At 32.5% G+C, this 20,449-nt stretch overlaps 1 protein-coding gene across 2 annotated transcripts; it reads right to left on the reverse strand.

Moving 5' to 3' along the window:
• Positions 1-1,507: 1,507 nt before the first annotated feature.
• LOC145007611 (katanin p80 WD40 repeat-containing subunit B1 homolog KTN80.1-like) lies at positions 1,508-7,476 on the reverse strand. 2 transcript variants are annotated; one of them, XM_078966519.1, is made up of 17 exons: positions 7,126-7,476; positions 6,388-6,518; positions 6,143-6,260; positions 5,838-6,064; positions 5,580-5,753; positions 5,354-5,428; positions 5,120-5,263; positions 4,861-5,023; positions 4,318-4,680; positions 4,170-4,226; positions 3,152-4,086; positions 2,921-3,052; positions 2,697-2,771; positions 2,483-2,595; positions 2,207-2,323; positions 2,051-2,119; positions 1,508-1,917 (listed from the first exon to the last, which is right to left on the reverse strand). In XM_078966519.1, exons 1-17 carry the CDS (start codon positions 7,148-7,150, stop codon positions 1,857-1,859), a joined length of 2,979 nt encoding a protein of 992 aa, XP_078822645.1. In that variant the 5' UTR covers positions 7,151-7,476; the 3' UTR covers positions 1,508-1,856. The 2 variants fall into 2 exon arrangements, with proteins under 2 accessions (XP_078822645.1, XP_078822646.1); XM_078966520.1 differs by having other exon boundaries at positions 4,318-4,674; positions 7,126-7,475.
• Positions 7,477-20,449: the final 12,973 nt, after the last annotated feature.

Below are 20,449 nucleotides of genomic sequence, written 5' to 3' on the forward strand. Positions count from 1 at the left end.
CTTAAATAAAAAACGAACACAATATTTAATGTGGTTTAGTCAAGGTGACCTACATGAACCTTAGTGGTGCATTATGTTCCGTGATGGTGCATCATCACTTCTTGATCATCAACAACTCCTCAATACTTTCAGAACACATCAATGCATACAAGGGAGGCGTACCTAGCACTAAAGTGGCGCACATAAATCATAGGTGGCACACCTTATGTAATAATGGTGCATCGTGATGCATGACCAAGGTTCTAAATGGCGTAAGGCGTGATGTGGTGGCAAGGCCAAGCCTCAAGCTTAACGAGTCATGACGAGTAATGACGTTTTTCAAGGCGTGATGTAAGGCGGGAATTTTGTATTAATTTAAAATTATATTACCACATAAATATAAATTTATATTAAATATAACTACTTTTAGCAATATTAGTTCAATAACTAATAACAAAAAGTTAACAAAAACCAAAATACTTATATCTCCGATTAGAAAAGACATAACAAATAGAAAAAAAACTATACCTCAAACGAAAAAACATGCACCATAACACGTCATGCATAACATCAATGTTATGAGGCTTTTCGTAACGGCGAATCCACGGGCACGCCTTTTAGAACATTGTGTATGACACATCATCGATGGTCCATTCTTCTACCTAATGCTCCACTCCAACTCAAGTGGTCCATGTTGATTCTTGATGCTCCATGTACCTCCAAGTATTTCATGTTGATTCCTGATGGTATATTCGTCCATGTACCTCAAAGTGCTCCATGTTTGGACACGACTTCATACCCCAACACTAAATTCCATCATGCACTCAAGAACGTTGCATATGATCTTGCAAATGTAGAATCTATAATCAACGTAGTCTAACTTGTTATGAAAATACTTCGTAACTTGCATGTTTACTATCATAATATTATGGACGTAGTTAACAACATCAAGCCTTCGTAACTTGCATGTTTACTATCATAATATTATGGACGTAGTTAGCAACATCAAGCCGTTTCCGTATTTTCTAGAAACAAAGAACATGTTATCACAAAATTCAGCACTTTAATCCACCACGAATCAACCCGGAAAATCAAAATATAGGTAAAATATAAATTAAAATAATGGTCGGGTACCGTACAATCTCGTATATGATTTTGGACGAGTGGACTAGGTATCAAAGTATTCATTATTAGTTTCATCTTCTTTATTTAATTAATTTTGATAAATTCACAATTTTTGCAAAATTAACCCAAACTAAATTTTTTTGTCTCTAATAATTGAGAATGATCATCAATTATCTTTTAGTTGGGGATTTGAATTTTAAATGTTGAGCGGTGCTCACTAAAAAAAATGAAACCATTCTTATAAAGGACATTCTCTTGAAACTTTCAAGAGACTAAAATAGCATCACAAATTTATTACCCCAACACGTGTAAACACAATAATATGTTCTTGTTTTCCCTTCCACATCACATAACAACGTTTTTTCCCATAAAGAAAGAAAATTACACTTTTGGTAAAGATAAATTAACAACAAAATCTTTTGTATAATAAATCAACAATAATTAGCCAATGGCATGATTGTTAAGGGTCCTAGGAAGTAGGAAACATGCTCCATTGTATCCTCATTGCTAAAAGAACCATCTACACATCTTTATTACTATTAATTAATAATTACACAAAAGATTACAAATATATAAATAATATGCCTATTTTTTTGGCAAGAGGTCGATTAGTGATTGATTATAAACGGGCTTCCTTCCTTCCTTCGATTATCTACATGCTGACTTCAAATTTTGCAGCCAAGATCCGAAAGAAGATATTTTAAAACAAGTGAGACAAAATTGTGGGGTGCTTCAAAGTTGAAAGGGGGATATCATGATTTTTGAAGAATAATGTTTAGTTCTTGAGCACATCTTGCTACCAAACCACCTCGCCTAAGAAAATAAAAGTTTTAGATGTCATTTGGTTTGAATGAACTGTCTGAATACAAGTAAATGACTAATTTACCCTTTTAAGCAGTGTTGTAAAATCATAATTTTGTTGTAACCATATAAAAAACATGCTTACTTTATAATAGAGGGGAGACATTTGTGAATCTTCTGGAGCTGTATATGGCATTGATTGCAGGATTCAAGTCTGTCATTGAGTTTTTGCACATTAGAAGTTTGTTATTATAATTCTTATGAAAATATATATATTAAAAAAAAAAAAAAAAAAAGCGACCTTTTTTCTGCATGAAGATCAACACCAACAGCTGGAGGAGCTGAAATTGTTGAGCTGACTACAGGCCCAAAGACAGCCACAAGCTTTAATAAAAGCTGTAATGATACACTTATATGCCTGCATAATAATTTTCAATTCCCACACTTTGTTTAGATAAAACAGCAACACACTTTCATGTTTTTTTTTTTTTTGTTTATTATAGGATCCTACATAACATTGGTAAAATTTAGTAGTTTTTTAAAAGTAGAATGCGATAATATAGATACGAATGATTACCTCTCTGTGTTACTGTCCAGTAAATCCAAAAGCACAGGTAACAAGCAAGAAAAGAGATCCAATGTGAGAGAATCCATTCTTTCCATAAGAACATTCACCACATCTGCTTGAACCTGATACAAAAACAATCATTTTTTTTTTTACAAAATTCAAGGTTAGTGGATTAGACTTTTAGTAATAAAACTAAAACTAAAAACATGCAATAAATACTCACAGCATGATCTGGCAATTTCCTCAAGGCATCTATAGCACCCTTTGTGTCATTGTGCTCCCAAAAGTGACGTACCACCTGTAAATATAAGCAATCCAAACTCTTTAAACATACATTGCTTCACATTATTCATAACTGAAACATCTTTATATGGATTGTTATGAAAAAGTCAACAAAAGAAACATAATATTGCAATTAAGTGATATAATAATAATGTTGATGCTTACCTGGAGCTTTGTGAGGCGGGATCGCAGACTACTCAAAAACACATCATGATTCGTCATCAAATCTTCCGCCACGTCATCGTCATCTTTCTTAGACACCAAACCTCTCCCTGTAGTCTGTGGGCCATTATCATCCTGCCACTTTCCAAAATTAGAAACAGAGTTTGTCTTACATTATTATATATCGTAAAACATTAGTAGAACCAAAGAAGAATCTTATTCTTAGTTTCTTACCATCAATGGAGAAGATTTAGGTTTTTGAGGTATCATTCGATTGATAGTATCATGCCTTGGGGACACCAATACAGATGAGATTCGAGTTCTTTCAGGCATCACACGAGAGGAAGCAGTAGATCTCCTTGCAACCACCATTGGAGATGGAGATGGAGACCTTCTAACTTTTTCAGGCATTAAACGCCGAGAACTTATAGATCTTGGCATGGGTGAGGCTTTACCTTTTTCAGGTAACATACCAGGGGCAGTTCTTGGTCTTTGAACATGTGCATCCTCAGATCTTATGTTTGGGCGTGAATCATGTTTTTCTACCCTTGTCGGTGATTTAGTAGCACTTGAGACCACCTCAGCTTCAGGTGCCTTTAGGGGTATTTTAGTCACATCAGCCATGTTAAAGGTTTCAGCTTCAGGTGCCTTTAGGGGCATTTTAGTCACATCGGGCATGGTAAAGGTTTCAGCTTCAGGTGTCTTTATGGGCATTTTAGTCACATCGGGCATGATAAAGGTTTCAGCTTCAGGTGCCTTTATGGGCATTTTGGTCACGTCAGGCATTGTAAAGGTTTCAGCTTCAGGTGCCTTTATGGGCATTTTGGTCACATGGGGTATCTTTTCAGGCATGGTGAAGGTTACAGCTTCATGTGTCTTTACGGGCATTTTGGTCACATCAGGTCTTTTTTCGGGGATGGTGAAGGTTTCAGATACAGAAGCCTTTATGGGTATTTTAGTCGGATCAGGTGTTTTTTCGGGCATGGTGAATGTTTTAGGTTCAGGTTCAGAGGGTAGGGATGTTTTAGCATCGGTTGTTGGGGCAGGTGTATCTGTGTTGGTTAATACCCGGGCAGATGGATCGGGCAGTTGTGATTCGTCAGTGTTCAACTTCTCTCTCTTTTCAAATCTCTCAACCAGGCTGCGAGTCCTTCCATGGACAACAGCCACTGTATAAACAAAAGAAATGGAGGGTTAAAACGGTAATTTTTCACTTGAGCACTGAACACAGATGATAAGATTTGATGGATACCTCCGTTTACATATTTAACAGATTTCAACTCTTTGTTTGAATCAACAAACTCATTGCCTGAAATGAAAAAAAACGAAGCTAATTAAATATTGTTATGTGAAGCAACAATTTATAAAAATAAAAAACAATGTAAATATAGTAGTAGTACTTGGAGATGAAGCTTTTTGAAACTCTTTTGTTTTCTCCTCAGAAGAATCTTTAGCAGCATCATGTGATAAAACCCTTCTTTGAAAGTTTGAAACTTTAGCAGCAGCATCTGGATCTGATCCAGATTTTAAACCAGATTCAACTGTTATTGATAGCCCTTCAATATCTAATTTGGTAGTTGATGGTTTTCGCCTATGAGATGGCTTAAGTGATGCAGCAGTGTTATCCTGTTCATTGATGAAGGGCTTACTGGTAATTTTGGCTGCTGCAGGAGGTAGTGTAGGGTTAGGGGCAACCAAATTATGAATTTCTTTGGGATTTTGTAAGTTGACAACTTTTGAAGAAACAGGAGTCATGCCTGCAGCTTGACATGAAAGAGCAGATTATAGTAAGTAATCATCAACTGTCTAGTATTTTACCTATTTGCCCCCTATCATCATGACTTCTTCTGTACACAAGATTCCAAAATTTTCACATTGCCAAAGGGCATTCAAGTCATTTAACTAATCAAGGTCATGATGAAAAAAGATAAATAACAACTTACTGTCCACATATATGTTCTTTATATCCTTTGTGTCATCATCAGAGGACATGGTGGATCTTCTGGGACTCCCTACTCTCTCTGTTAAATCTTGCTGGAGTTTAAATTTATGTGGCATACGAGTATTTTCCTCAGCTAAAATACTTGGCTCATTCTGTTCAATAAGCTTCACCCACCAAATCACACATAAATAATCAGGTTTTCCATTTATCCCAAAAAAAAATGTAGAAGCAATATAAAATTTAAATCACAGAATAATTACAGAAGTATCAGCCACCCAAACTGCAACAGAATTTTGATAATATGAGCATCCTACAAGCTTCCCATCATTAATGCAGAGGTCACCCAATGTTGACCATCCCATATCAAGAGAATCATGACAAATAATTGGCTCCCATGAATACACCTGAAATTTAATAACATATATAGATCATAAGGTGAACTGAATCTATTTAGAAAAAGAAAAAGATTTAATTTAATGTAAAAAAGTTAAAACCTTTAAACTGCTGTCTAACCCACAAAAGAGAGTTCTCCCATCTGGGTGAAAGGTTATTGATCTTACACCTGTAGCCTGAACAATTACAAAAGAGAAGTTTCGTGAATAAAATATATATATATATATATATATATATATATATATATATATATATATATATATATATATCCAGAATACTAAGATTAAAAAAAAATGGGATTTTTTTTTTTTTCTAGAAAAATGGTACCTCTGGTCGAGTTGTTCCAATTAATTCAAAGGTCTCCAAGTCCCAAAATTTTACAGTTTTGTCTGAAGAACCTGTTGCTAGAAGAAACTCAAGAGGATGAAAATCCATTGACTTAATGTGCCCTTCATGAAACTTAAACTCATGTAAAAGCTTTCCAGCTGTTAAGTCCCATATCTGTCACACAGGTTAAAACTTAACTTAACCACAATGATGAGTCATTAATTCTTGATGTGCTGACGTGGCAGAAAAAGATTGTACCTTTATAACATTATCAAGTCCCCCAGACACCACCCAACGACCATCAGGACTAAATCTAATAGTACTAACAGCTCGCCTGTGTCCTTTATATGTGTGAATGCACCCTTTCTTTCTAATATCCCATATCTTCAAATTAGTATCCATGGAACCCGATGCAAAAAACTCACCAAATGGATGAAACTCAACAGCAGTGCAATAGGATCTGTGTCCATTAAGTGTTCGAACAACTGCATTTGAGTTAGGAATCGATCAGAGATTCAGATTTTTATATAACTGATTGCAATTAATGATATTAGTTATCTTACCTTTTGTCTCTTCCAGATCCCAAAGTTTTATCACGCCTGAAGAAGCTCCAGCAGCCACTAAGACTTCTGTTGAATCAAAAGCTACAGATTCAATAGGGCTTGTATGACCACTTAGACTCTGCATTACACACCATGAAGGAATTAGGTTGTTTTAGGGAAACCATATGTAAAATTTGTTTGAAAGCCATGGAAATGAAACTAGTAAGGTTGTATATTCGTAATAATTACACAGTTAATTTACTGACCGTTATAGCAGTGGGTTTCCCAATTGACCAAAGATTTACTTTTTCATCGTCACCACCTGTAATGAAGTTTCTACGTGTCTTCTTCCCGATTTTCAAACAGTTCACATTTGCCGAATGAGCCACAAATTCCTCTATATTCAGTTTCGTTAAAGAAATTGCAAAGACTTGAGTATAATGAACAAAGTTTAAGCCATCATTGAACATATCCATTCACATTTAAGCCAATCCTTGATTAGCGAAACAAAATTAGCACACATCAATCAAATTAAACTTGCAGTTCCACCAAAAATAGCAGGTTCAAGTATTTCCCTTGCATCAGGACATAACTCTGTGCAAACAAACCTTACACCTGAAGAAATCAAATACTATTGCAATCAATTTTGAACTTGTATTTAGCCCCAATCTTCTCAAAACTTATTGACTGACAATTCAAACACAGAAACGTATAAAAAAAATTATCTATCTTTAGAATGATATAAAAAACTACTAGAATCCAAAAAAAAAAATTAGGAAAAGAAGAAGATAGCCATTAAACAACCAAATTGAGCTATCAGCTTCAGTTCAGCTGGAGATTTATTTGTTGAACTAAAAGGAAGCAGCAGAAGGAGGAGAGAGAAAAAGGCTAAACCATCCCTACTACTACTTCTCTAGACAAGATTTGACCATAGAACAAACACCCAAAAGAAGCTTCAGCCAAAATATAATCTCAAATTCGCAATAAAAGGCAAAAAAGGATACGTAATTTATATCCTCGTTTCGCCATCTGAAGTTAGACTGGATCGAAAAAGAGCTTTTCCGGTGTCGGTGACCAGCTGATGTTGCTGACGTTTGAAGCAATCAATAAAATAAATACGATTGAAGACGAAGACCATGGAGGTACATACATACACTAAATGTCCGTATATGCATACAGATTTGCAGAATTCTTCGTATAATCTACAATCAATCACTGCGAAATTATGAATCAGAGAACTCGTGTACAAAATTTGACGGGAGAAAAAGATTGAATTGTTGCTGTTTGGAGAGCTGAGCCGCGTTTTGTTTGTTACATGACGTGCTCACTGTGTGTGGTGTGTGAGAGAGAAAGCCTTTAAAGAGTCTTTCACACTATGATTGTCCATCAAGGGTAATTTACTTGTGCTCGGACGAAATTGCCCTTGGAGCTGTTATATCTTGTTTGAATTCTTGAGGTGTGAAATTACGGAAAAGGACAGGGGAACATGTGACCTTGTCTTGCAGGGATTTTTCCTTGGCCAAGAGAATCTTTGTTAAGAAGAATTATAATTTCAACTTATTTTTAAATTATATTTTAGAAAAAAGAATAATAATGATGTACATAAAGCCATTGAATTTTGTATAAAATCATTATAAAATACATATAATGATTAAGTATCTCTTTAATTTCTTAAACCCAAAAAACTAGTCAACCAGCGATAAAAAGCTAACAATGTCATTGTCTTGTAGTGCATGTTTTTTTTTTGTACATGTGAATGTTATCTTCTCACAATATCTATAATATGTGTTGTTGGTGCATGAGACCCTCTTGGATCACATCTAGACCAATAGAAGGAGGTCAACAATCAATGACACCAAATGCATATATATAAGTTCGTATCTTTTCAGATAAACTAGTTATAGCAGATGTTTAGAAATATTTATGGATTCAAGTAAAAGCTCTCCCAATAACCCTAACAGGAAGTATCATTCTCTTTTATTCTCTCACATTGTGTTCACTCCTACCATTGTAAGTTTGTGACACGGACTCCAAAAAGCTTGTCTCCCCCTCGCCCGTTCTATTCCCCTTTTTTGCTCACCGAAGAAACTGTCAGCTACAATCTTATGACTACCAAAGGATCTTTGGCCTAGCGGTAAGGAATGATTCTCTCTAATAAGAGGTCATAGGTTCAAGTCTCACTAGGAGATATAAGTGGTGTTTAGGATTTAATTAGGAGTAGAATAGTTTGCCGTTCATAAAAAACAATCTTATGACTATATCTTTATGTTATTGTAACCATTAAAATTCTTTTTTTTTGTTGACCAAGTAATCACATGAGTAACTTTGTCATTTCTTTTTGCAAGATATGGTATCTGGGATACCAAATTGAAAGTCGAGTGACATCACTTGATGTTTTATAGTTGGATGCCTTTTTTCTTTTTATTTTTCTTTTTTACTTTTTGCTTACTTTTTAGTATATTTTCTATATTATCCCAAGAACATATTGCACTTTATCTTATGTTATTTAGTAAAACAACATTTTTAGTAAGAAGTATAATTAGGTTGTGCATTTTGAAGTGGTTGCTATAAACATTTGTGATAAAAAAAAAGTGACAACCCGCACATACTCTAATCAACTCATAAATTACTCTTAGATGTTGGAAATATATATTTCTTAAAATAGAGATATGATAATAAGAAAATATAAAATGCATGTCGATAAGAACACAAAATAAAACATTGAAGTCAATACCTTAAAAAGGAAACATGAAAAACCAAAAAAACAAAGATAGAATACAGTTTTGGCCTATTTGTTGTAACCACAAAATCTAGTGGCAAATATTTGTTCCACATAATTTACGTTAGTGGCCATGATAAATTATCATGGATATCATTTTCATGATTATATTTGATTACAACATGTTATAATCATATTTGATCGTTACATGATTTATTATAATATTAGTCTGTTTTAATGGATCTTCTGTTTATATAAGTTGCAAGGAAAATTATATATGTTTGTATGTGTGTCGTGTGCATTATAAGGGAGTGTGTTTGTGTTGGGGACATGAGTTAATAATTACACAAGCTACCGAAAAATGTTAGTATAAGATCATAAATTAAATAATTATTGTCTTTCCTTTGGAAAAAAAATTTTAACAATCAGTATTAATTAAAGGGAGAAAGTATATAACAATGAGATAGTTATTAACGGGAGCTGATTTAGATTATGTTTGACTTGCGCAACAGTTCTATTATTTTTTAAGTTTCTTTTTGTCATGTTTGACAAAAAAAAAAACTTATAAACTCGTTTTTTTAAAGCTACTTGGCAAACCAAACAATGTCTAAGGCCATATATGACAAACTAAGCTAGTTTTGTTGTAATTTAGCGTTGATAAAACCATAAAAGTAATTTATCGTAATTTATAACGTAACTTATAAGCTAACTTATTGATAAGCTAACTTAGTTAAAAGTTAGTTTTTCAACTATTTTGTTAAACATGTTACAAAACGTTTCAACAAACTTATTGAATTTTTTTTAAAATTCTCCAAAACACTCTTTATTAATTATAAAAAAGTTCAAACTTTTATATATTTTTATGTTATTTTACATATTTCTACTAGCTTATCAGTTAGTTTTATCTAACGTTATTATTTATCAGCTAACAGTTAATTTTTCAGTTATCAGTTAACTTTTCAACTAGTCAGTAAAACAAAATCCGAAAGATGTTATGTAACTACTTTATCATATTTATCATCCTATCTACTATTTATCATATTTATCATCCTATCAAGTAGATTTAAGTCATGGTACACTTGATTGAATAACTAAATTTTAGTTTATAAATTAATTTATCAATAAATTATTTCATATTGTTAATAAAAAGAAAAATTATCTTCTAAGCTTTGAATGGTCTCGTCAAATAGAAAATCAAAATAAATAAATTTGCTTATACACAACAAATAAAGACTTGGCCTTCTACTTTTAAATGTAACTTCTAAAATGTATACATCATATATATAATTTAGATCCAAAACATTTATAAACAAAGATCCAAACTCTACTCATGGGGGCGACCTTTAAAGGCTAACTAGGAGTGGTGTTAAGATATCTAATATATTTCTTACCTTTTATCATTAATATACGAAAACCCATGTGCAACTGTCTTCCCCATATATCCAAATAAGAGTGTTCAAGATTTTACGATTTTCTTTCCAAATTTGGGTAACCTAATTCAAAAAATTGAAGGGTGTAAACTTTAAACATGACATACTCATATTTTTATTCTACCTAATAAATGAAAATAATTTTACCACTTATCATCTTTTTATATACTGTGTTATATGATATTTTATGGTAAATTTAGATTAAATTATATCTATGTATTATTTTGAGATTTTTTTTTTCCATTTTATTAAATTTTATATAATATTTAAATATAATAATAAATGTATATCCAATTCATTAATACAATTTTCCTTATAATTTTTAAATTTCTAAATTGAATCTATTTATTTTAGTTGTTTATTTATTTAAATTATTAGTTTAAATTTAAAAAATAAATAAGCACTTCAATTTTAATAATTAAATATTTTTCCTTTTTTCCTTATAAATTTAAATTTTCTAAATTGTTATATGTTCATGTTTGTTTATTTTTTTGGATAAACTTATCTAATACTTTAATGTAATAAATATAATAATAAATGTATATTCAATTCATTAATGTAATTTTCTTTATAATTTCTCAATTTCTAAATTGAATCCAATTATTTTAGTTGTTTATTTATTTGAATTATTAGTTTAAATTTAAAAGATAAATAAGCACTTCAATTTTAATAATTAAGTATTTTTCTTTTTTCCTTATAAATTTAAATTTTCTAAATTGTTAGATCTTCATGTTTGTTTTTTTTTTTTTTTTTGGATAAAATCATTTAATACATGAGTCTCACAACTTGATAAAAAACAAAAAACATGAAAATTAATAAGGGTAACTCCGTCCATATACAGTAAGTTGTTTTACAAAATGGTTAAACATGTGAACTTTCTTGTTTATTAGAATCATAGGTCTTTTTCTTACTATAATAATAGTGAAAATACACAAAAGGTCGTGTTGATCCTAAATAAGAAATATAATCATATTTGAAATTTTGATTTTAACTAATCTAATTTTCAGTAGCTAAAATATAAAACTATAAAATTGGTCTTTGTGGTTTGAAAAAAAAAAAAAAAAAAAAAAAAAAAAAAAAAACAAACAAACTTATGAATAGGATCCAAAAGTTTCCGATTCACATGAAAGGTCCAAAATCTGAATTTTTTCATGATTTTGGTCTCTGATAAATTTGAAATGATATTTTTGTTTTTATTTTAATACGTTATTAATCTAAAAATAAAAAGGGCCCACCCACCCTAATGCTCTATATATATATATATATATATATATATATATATATATAATGATGTGTTTAATACTTTGTTTTCTAATTTCCTTTTTAAATTACTATAATATGCTACATGATTCACTAGATTTAATGAATAAATTGTATATTAGGATTGATTCCTCCTCAAGATCATACGTTGCAAAGCAGTAGCAATCAGCCAACGTGAAACATTGTCGACTCCTCTTCCATTGCTATGAACCACCATTGACGAAACCCTAAACGTCGTTTATAATATTGATTCCTTACCATCACTCGACTGAGTGATTTCATCCATTCCAATCGCTATCTCTCGCTACTACCGCCGAAACCTGATATGTACCACCGTCGGAGAATGATAGATATGAAGCTCGAGGTCGACTCCATCTTCAGATATGGAAAGAAGAAGCTTCATTTTTTCAGACCTACAAACACTATAAACTTATCTGCAAGCAATACCCAACAAAGAAAGCAAAACATTCGTCTTCATCTTTTCCATCAAAGTATCAAAGATTTGGTGATGCTTGACAGTTTCTATTTTGATTTTCTAGGTTTTGAGTTTTTTGGGTTTAGAGGTTCTTAAAAGCTTCGATGAACACACAGTCAAAGATTGGAGGTTCTTAAAGCTTCAATTTTTTTCATTTATTGACTGGATTTAGTTCAAAGTTGGGTTTAATTTGAGTTTAGTTCATAGGTTCAAAGCTAGGTAATTGAGTTTAGTTCAAAGGTTGATTTCTGAGATTTTCACCCTCGATTTGCAGGTGTATGTATTAATAATTGTATGTGTGTATATGTTGAAGAATATGAATGTAGAAAGCATTCTTTTTATTGGGAGTTTTACTGATCGATTCAAAAGATGGAAAACTTGATTTCTTTAGGAACAAAAGGATTTCCAGGAACTTGATTTTTAAAAATTGTTTTTCAAATTTCTAGAAACAAAATGAGGTTGAATGGGTGGTGTTGCCCGATGGGAAGGAGAAGTGTAAGAGAGAGGGGGTGTGTGTGTATGTGTAACACCCGTTTTCCAAAACATATGAAAACATATGAGTTAAAGACCTGAAGGGGTCAAAGTTATGATTTTTTGGAGAAATTCATATGCCACGATGTGGTGTATGGATGACCACGACATGGCATGACATGTATTGAATGTGTGTCATGATGGACATCACGACGTGGCAAAAAGGTTGCCACAACGTGGCAAGGGCTGCAGCCCAAGCCCATGATTTTTTGTGGTTTCTCTCATATATATAAGCATTTTTAACTCTTGGATTAGGGCATCTCCTTCAGCCTTCCTCTCCCAATTTCGAAACTCTAGCCTTCTTTCCATGAAAATGATTTTGGTAGCTTGATATTGAGATTGTTTACTTGATTTGGTGATGTTGGTTAAGAATGGGACTTCTTCTTGGTACAAGGAAGCAAAGAACAAGTCTATATCCATCATCTTCTTCAAGTTTCTAAGTCTTTGGAGGTATAAAGCTTGCACCTTAACGTTGTTCTTGTGAGTTCCGTGTTTATGACCTTTGTTAGTTGGTTTTAGTCCCATTATTGGATGTTATTGGAGTTTGAGGAACTCTAGGGCTTGATATGACCTTAATATGGTCATGGATTTATGTTAAGTGAGAAAGGGGGTCTTAGTTTATGTGTTCTTGACCCCATGTGCAAGATTTTGTCATATTAAGTGCTAAATGGACTTAAGGTTATAGATTTTGCTTTGGGATGAGGTCCTAATGGATAAAGTTGGAAATTTTATCCATTAAGTCATTGAGATAAAGTAGATCTAAAGTTTTGGACCTTGATCTGTATGGATTAAGTTCTTAATGGAGTTTTGGGACAAACTGCAAATTCCCAAAACGTGGACAAGGAGGTCCCACGATGTGGAGAGGCCCAAATTCGTGATTGTCTTGGTCATGACATTCCCATGATGTGGCCAATAGGGGCCCACATCGTGGTGATATCCTGCATGTTGACTGTTTTGCTTGTGCATGCCCACGACGTGGCCAAGAGGTCCCCACGTCATGGTGGCCATTGACTCGCTTGACCGTTGACTTTTGTTGACCATTGAGCATTGACTTTTGACCAGTTGGACTTGAGTCAAATTTGGAGGATTTGGATTGTTGATCGAATATTGATATCTTTTGGTGTTAGAAGGTCCACAAAATTAAGCTGTACAAGGTGTAAGAATGTTGCTATGCTTCTCCGGTTCTTCAGTCCAGGTGATTTTCTCGCTATACCATGTATCCCATTGTATATCCTTTGCATGTTAGGATAGTTATACTATTAGAGTGCAAGTATACTAGTTGGCTAGGATAACTCCTTGTTATGTATGTGCGGTTTAAGACTCTTGGTGTCTTGGTATGCTAGACTAGTAGGGTCTTGCCTGTTGAGCGTATGATACTGTTATGGGTTATGTTGACATGGTAACTGGAGAAGGCCAGTTATTAGGATTATGTATGAATGGATAACGAAGGACTTAACTGAGAAGTGGTCAATGACAGGATAACTAGGGGATTCTAGTTGCTAAGGATATGGACATGCTAGTATCTGTTTTGTGTTTATGTTACATGATTATATTGTAATGATATCTTGGGTTCTATGTAGTTTAAGTTGGATAGACTGGAAACTCTTGATTTAATGTTTGATTATGATGTTCTTGTCTGATTGTTCGCTCTTGGGTAGGTCATCTGTTCGACTATATATCTGATCTGTGACTCCGTATTACTTTATGTATTGTATGGAAGACTAGGATATGGCCCTGGGCAATTATATGAAAGACCGGGATATGGCCACTAGCAATTATATGAAAGACCATGATCTGGTCCCTAAAAATTGTATGGAAGACCATGATATAGCCCTATAAATTATATGAAAGGTCGGGATCTTGCAACTGGCAGATGTATGGAAGACCAAGATCTGGCCCTTGGCAATCATATGTAAGACCAAGACTTAGCCACCAGCATTGCAAGGAAAGACCATGATTTGGCCCACAGCAAGATGTGAATGTAAGACTATGATGTGGCATATAGCATTCACCTGTGATTGGAGCAAGCCCATTATTTCATGTATGGTTGTTCCATATGTTTATGTAGATAGGATATTTGGTTGGTCGGTGCTAGGGACGAACATTTTAAGTGAATGCATTGTATGTATGATGAAATATGTGGTATACTGGGGAACCCATTAAGCTTTATGCTTACATTTGTGGATTAAACATTTTGTAGGTCGTTCGTGAGAAGAGCTCGACAAGACTGTATACATGCATCGAGGATATTCGTTTCAGTGGTTTTGTAAATTTAACTTTGATAATATATGGTTTCAATCAAACAAATGTTACTCTATATTTTTTAAAGAAAATGTTTAATTGGTTAATTTATTTAAAAAATGAAAAATCTTTTTGTAATTCTTTGAAACGTTTGCAAAGAGAGTCAAAGAGAAGAAGAAAGTAAAAAAGAGAGAGAGGGGGAGTTGGGGGAGGGAGGTACTAGTGGGGGAGGGGTGGGTAGATTTTTTTTTAATTGGAAAGGTATTAATATAGATTAAAAATGGAAAAAAGATATGAAAATGGTAAAACAGTCTTTTCAAGTTGTTCAGGGACCAAAACCACAAAAAATTTCTAATTTTGGCCTTCCATGCAACTTGAAAACTTTCCATGCAAGTTGAAAACTTTTCGAACAAAGACCAATTTTCAGCTTTGTCCGGCTAGAATAATCAAATTTTCAAAATTAATATACTATATTAATCCATAACATTCTGAATAGTTAACTTTAGACTTTAGGATTTGGCCACAATAGTTTTAAGTGTTGACAATTTTAGTCTAAAGTTTAGACCCTTTAGGTTTTAGCCACATTAATTTATGGGTTTGACAGTTTTAGTCCCTAGATTGGAGTTTGACACTCTAAGCCATAAAGGTCTTTAGGTTTTAGCCACAATAATTTAAGGGTTTGACAGTTTTAGTCCCTAGATTGGAGTTTGACACTCTAAGCCATAAAGGTTTGAAGAATTTGGCACTTTTGGTCCATGACATTTACCAAATGTGGCACTTCAAGTTTTTACCACATTAGTTTGTTGAGTTGACACTTTTCGTCCTCCCTACCGTTGATAATCTACTACACGATCTTACTTTTCTCAAAACATTATATACACAAGATAGAAGCAACAAACGAGAAAAAAAATCAAAGAAACACCGAAACATGTAATGATGAAAAAAAAATGTGAACCGCCGCGAAGCGCGGATCACCTTCTAGTTAAATATAAAATTATGTTTTATATAACAATTATATATATATATATATATATATATATATATATATATATATATATATATATATATATATATATATATATATATATATATATATATATATATGAGATTGAACCCATGACATCATTGTTAGAAACACAATGTTAGACACTTTATTAGGTAAATAGGCTAACTCCAACTTGTAAATATAAAATTATGTTATGAGAAATTAAATATCCTTCTACTTTTCTTCCTAATTGTCTCTTATCTATATAAAATTATGACAAGTGTCCTAAAATATCATTAATTTTATCTAAATATTACATTTATCACCATTTCATGTGGGTAAGTAGGAAAAAAAAGGTAAAGAGGATATTTAATTTCTTTATCTTATTACCTTTAATCGTAGTCAAATAGCTAATCGAATATTAATTATTTGATTAAATCTATTTTTAAATCGTAATAATTAATAAGTGAAAGCACACATCAAAACACTTTTTACATAACATATCAATTAGTATAATCCTTTTAGTAAAGAGTTATTATTATATAAAAATACTTTTAAATAATTAATTTAAATTCTTTAAAAAGGAAATGTAATCCATATAGAATTATAAAATCTAGGAGCATGTTACTTTCTTGTTTTTATTCTTTTCTTGTCTATAGTAGGAACCTCCTTCTTTTCTTATATTATAAGTAAATTTAATAGTATTAATTATTTATTAATATTAAATTTAATTTTAAATTTTAATATAATAATTTTGATTTTGTTGGTTTTTCTAGAAAGGGATCATGGAAACTACAACCTGTTTATTTGTCCTCGTTTGCATCCTCTCTCTCTTTATTCTTTTTTAGCATCAAAATTTTGAAATACAAAAAATGTAAACGATAATATAAATTTGCCCACATTTGACGTAAACATTTTAAAAGACTTGCATTTTTAATGCAGTTTGTATTTTAAGACATCATTTTTGTATGGTAAACACATTTAATATAGCATTGTTGTCTTTGCTTGTAATATTTAATTTAAAAAAAAAAAAAAAAAAAACAAAAACAAAAAAACAAAAATTCTGAAGCGTATTTAAAAATGAGCCAAAAAAATAAAAAGATCTAGATAATCATCAATTTTACTTGCAAACTTGTTAAAAAGATGTGTTTTACCATTTTCGCAAGGGTTTTTTTTTTTTTGCAATGATAGATCCAATGTACAGTCTGAGGTAGCCCGAGATGCCTCTAAATTTTTTTTTCAATAGTGTAATTTTTTTTCCGGAAAATTTGATTTTATGTAATGTGTATGTCTATATATATATATATATATATATATATATATATATATATATATATATATATATATATATATATATATATATATATATATATATATATATATATATATATATATATATATATATATACAGGGACGGACGCAAAAATACATGATAGGTGTTGTCGGGATGATTAGGTGTTGCCGATACATAAAAAGTAGGTAGACAAAATTGAAAAATCGAAAAAAAATTCACTGCGGCCAGAAAAGTTACGGGTTGCTGGTGCCACATCAGGAACCCCTTAGAACCGTCCTTGTATATATATGGGAAAAATGAATATACCTTTAAGGGTATATAAGCTTAGGTACTCAAACTTACAATATTACTTCGTTTTGTATCATATATGCATATTGTAATTGTCCAATGTTCTTTTAATTCAACTTCTAACTTGATTTAATTCCAAGATTTATATAAATTTTATATTTATCTTCCTTTTACATAATTTCAGTTTTTAACTATAATATATAAAGTCTAGTAGGTGTCCGACATAAAGATGTGATGTAAGAGTAAGATAATAGTAAAATTTCGAAAATCTTGAAAGTAAATCAAGTCAGGGTTGAAGTTTAAGAACATTGTAATAAATATATCAAACAAAACAATGTATTATGGTGGGTTAGGGTACCTATCCTTATATACCCTTAAGGGTATATTCATTTTTTCATATATATATATATATATATATATATATATATATATATATATATATATATATATATATATATATATATATATATATATATATATATATATATATATATATAGATTTTGTGAAATAATAACAAAAGATGTAGTCAATTCAGGTGTTTATGACGTTAGGGAATTCTTTTGGATATTGCAAGTTCGAATCTTATTTCTAACATTTATTTTCTTAGTTACATAAAAGGATTTTATATAGCATTATACGAATTTTATACTTATTATATTATAATGTTGTGAAAATTATACACAAGTACTGAATTGTCCAAGTGGTAAGTGTTGAACTTTTAATTTGGATGTCTCTATTTTGAATCTCGGCCTTGAAACGGATGAACTTTATTTTATTTTTATCAGTTTTTATCCTATATCCCTTTAACTTGTTTCTTATTATTCTAAAATTGTCCCACATCGGCCATAACATGAAATGTAACTCATATACATCTGTTATATAAGCAACACAAGCTTCATAAATCTCAGCAAGTTAAACTTTCAAATGGGTTTGGGTTTAAACCCCAAACCGAGTTTGAAAAATCGAGAAACTGTGACACACGGAATCTTGAGGAATAATTGTTGGGAATAAATCCCCTTTATAGGGTTGGACACACCGTGTTGGAGGAACCAACACGGTGTGTCTAGATTTAAAGAAATGCGACTTTCATTAAGGTCAACACAGCGTGTTATGCCTTTACGCGACATATTGGCGGCTAGTGGAGAAAACCCTAACTTTTAGGGTGTTGCACCCTATATAAAGACCTTAAGTCCTCATGGTTGGCCTCCTTACCAGCCTCCGTTGCCACTAAAATACTAAAACGATCTTTAAGTCTCTTGGTGGTGTTCTTGAGCTAGTAAGAAGTTCTTGGTGCTCATTTTTGGTCTTTGTGAAGGAAGAGGAAACCTTAAAGTTGCTTTGCTTGGTGAAAAGGCTTTGGATCCAGAATCATCATCTTACGGGAAAGCTTTCTGAGGTATCAAGTTTGCATCTTGTCTTATAGATGTTTAGACCTCTTCATATTGTGCTTTGTTGTGCTTTTGGTCCCTTTTTAGGTTGATGAGAGAGTGAAGTCGTTTAAGGGCTTGTTATTCCAGATCTGAGTTTATATTGGACTCATTGAGCATAAAGGTGCAAGCTTTATGAGATCATTGGTTACATGCATGCATTAAGTCACTTATTAAGTCTTTTTTAAGCTTAAGAGCTTCATTTAGACATGCATGAACGTAAAATTGGCAACTTTACGTGGTTTTCCAGCTCAAGGAAGTCAGATCTATGTTTTGGGCCTATGTCTTTATGGATTAAGTGTTTATTGGTTAAGCCCTTGCACTATTAAGCTTTATGGATGAGTTTTGAACCTTTTGGGTGGTCCCAATGGATAAAGTTGGAAACTTTATATTTATGGACCACATGAGGGGCTAGATCTGAGCTTTGGAGCTCTTGGTATCGGAGAAAACAACTTAATGTGTCAAGTTGTTGAATCTCGGGAGAACACGACGTGTTCAAGGGGCAACATGGTGTGTGGCCGAGATTTTTCCCAACTATCTGGATGTTGGCAGAACACGGCGTGTCCAAGGGGAAACACAGCGTGTTTGGTCAACATGGGTTGTTGACTTTGACTTTGACTAGAAGTTTGATCAGGGTTGACCATGGGATATTTTGGGTTATGTTTGGGCCTTAGTCTTAAGCCAAGCTAGATAAGGGGTAAATTGGTCTTTTTACCCTAAGTATGGATTGAAGGATATAGTTTCGATTCTAATTGTTAATTAAGTGTTATTTAATATAGATAGTTCGGAGGATTAGCGGTCCAGCTGTCAGGGGTTATCAATGTGATTCAGCAGTGCGAGGTGAGTCTCCTCACAATTCTATGGGTCGAAAGCACCAATGTCAGTCCTATTGGAACACCAGGAGGTGGCACCTAGAACTTGTCAGTTAAGTAAATAAGTAGTTGTAGATTATATGCTAGTTGTAGGTGGCACCTAGAACTTGTCTGTAAGACCTAGAGTTTTGGTCCCCGACTTTGCAAGGAAAGACCATGTTATGGCTCGTGACATAATGACAAGACTATGGTTAGCACATAGCACTTCGTATTGCATGTTTGATATGTATGATTTGTATGTTATGTATGGTATGTGGTATTCAGGGGACTCATTAAGATTTGTGCTTACAGTTGTTGTTTATGGTTTCAGGTACTTCCGGTTCGAAAGGAAAAGGTCTGACTTGATCGTAGCGCATACACCTATATTTTCCGCAACTTTGAGATTTTAGGATTGTACTCTGATAACTGTTTTTATTATAAAATATCTTTAAGGATTTGTTTAAATGATAAATGGATGTTTTCATTAATTTAAAATAAAAATTTTACCCTCGTATTTCGAGATGTTACGACAACCGAATCCATCGATTTGGGATACCCATTTACTTTAACATTGGCTCCACCACTCTTTTATGGAAATTCGTAAATCCCAACTAAATGACCCCAATGAGGCAAACTTTTGGTTTTTTGTTCTCCTTTTGTATACTCTCCGCATCTATGAAATCAATTTCGCATAATGACCTGGGATCATTAATTTTCCGTTGAAAATGTGGTATGGTTTAATCTTGATCTCTTCATTACAAAATCTGACTTTTACACTATAAATATGACATCTATATTGGAGAAATGAGCATATAGACGATTTTTT

Source organism: Lactuca saligna, chromosome 7, assembly GCF_052625555.1.
Source record: "Lactuca saligna cultivar CGN05327 chromosome 7, ASM5262555v1, whole genome shotgun sequence".
NCBI lineage: Eukaryota > Viridiplantae > Streptophyta > Magnoliopsida > Asterales > Asteraceae > Lactuca > Lactuca saligna.

Coding starts and splice junctions, on each gene's coding strand:
- LOC145007611 (XM_078966519.1), bottom strand. CDS start 7,150: ATGGCGAAACGAGGATATAAATTAC. Junction 6,261..6,387: donor GGAAACCCACTGCTATAACG/GTCAGTAAATTA, acceptor TGTGTAATGCAG/AGTCTAAGTGGTCATACAAG. Junction 4,681..4,860: donor AAAGAACATATATGTGGACA/GTAAGTTGTTAT, acceptor TTTCATGTCAAG/CTGCAGGCATGACTCCTGTT.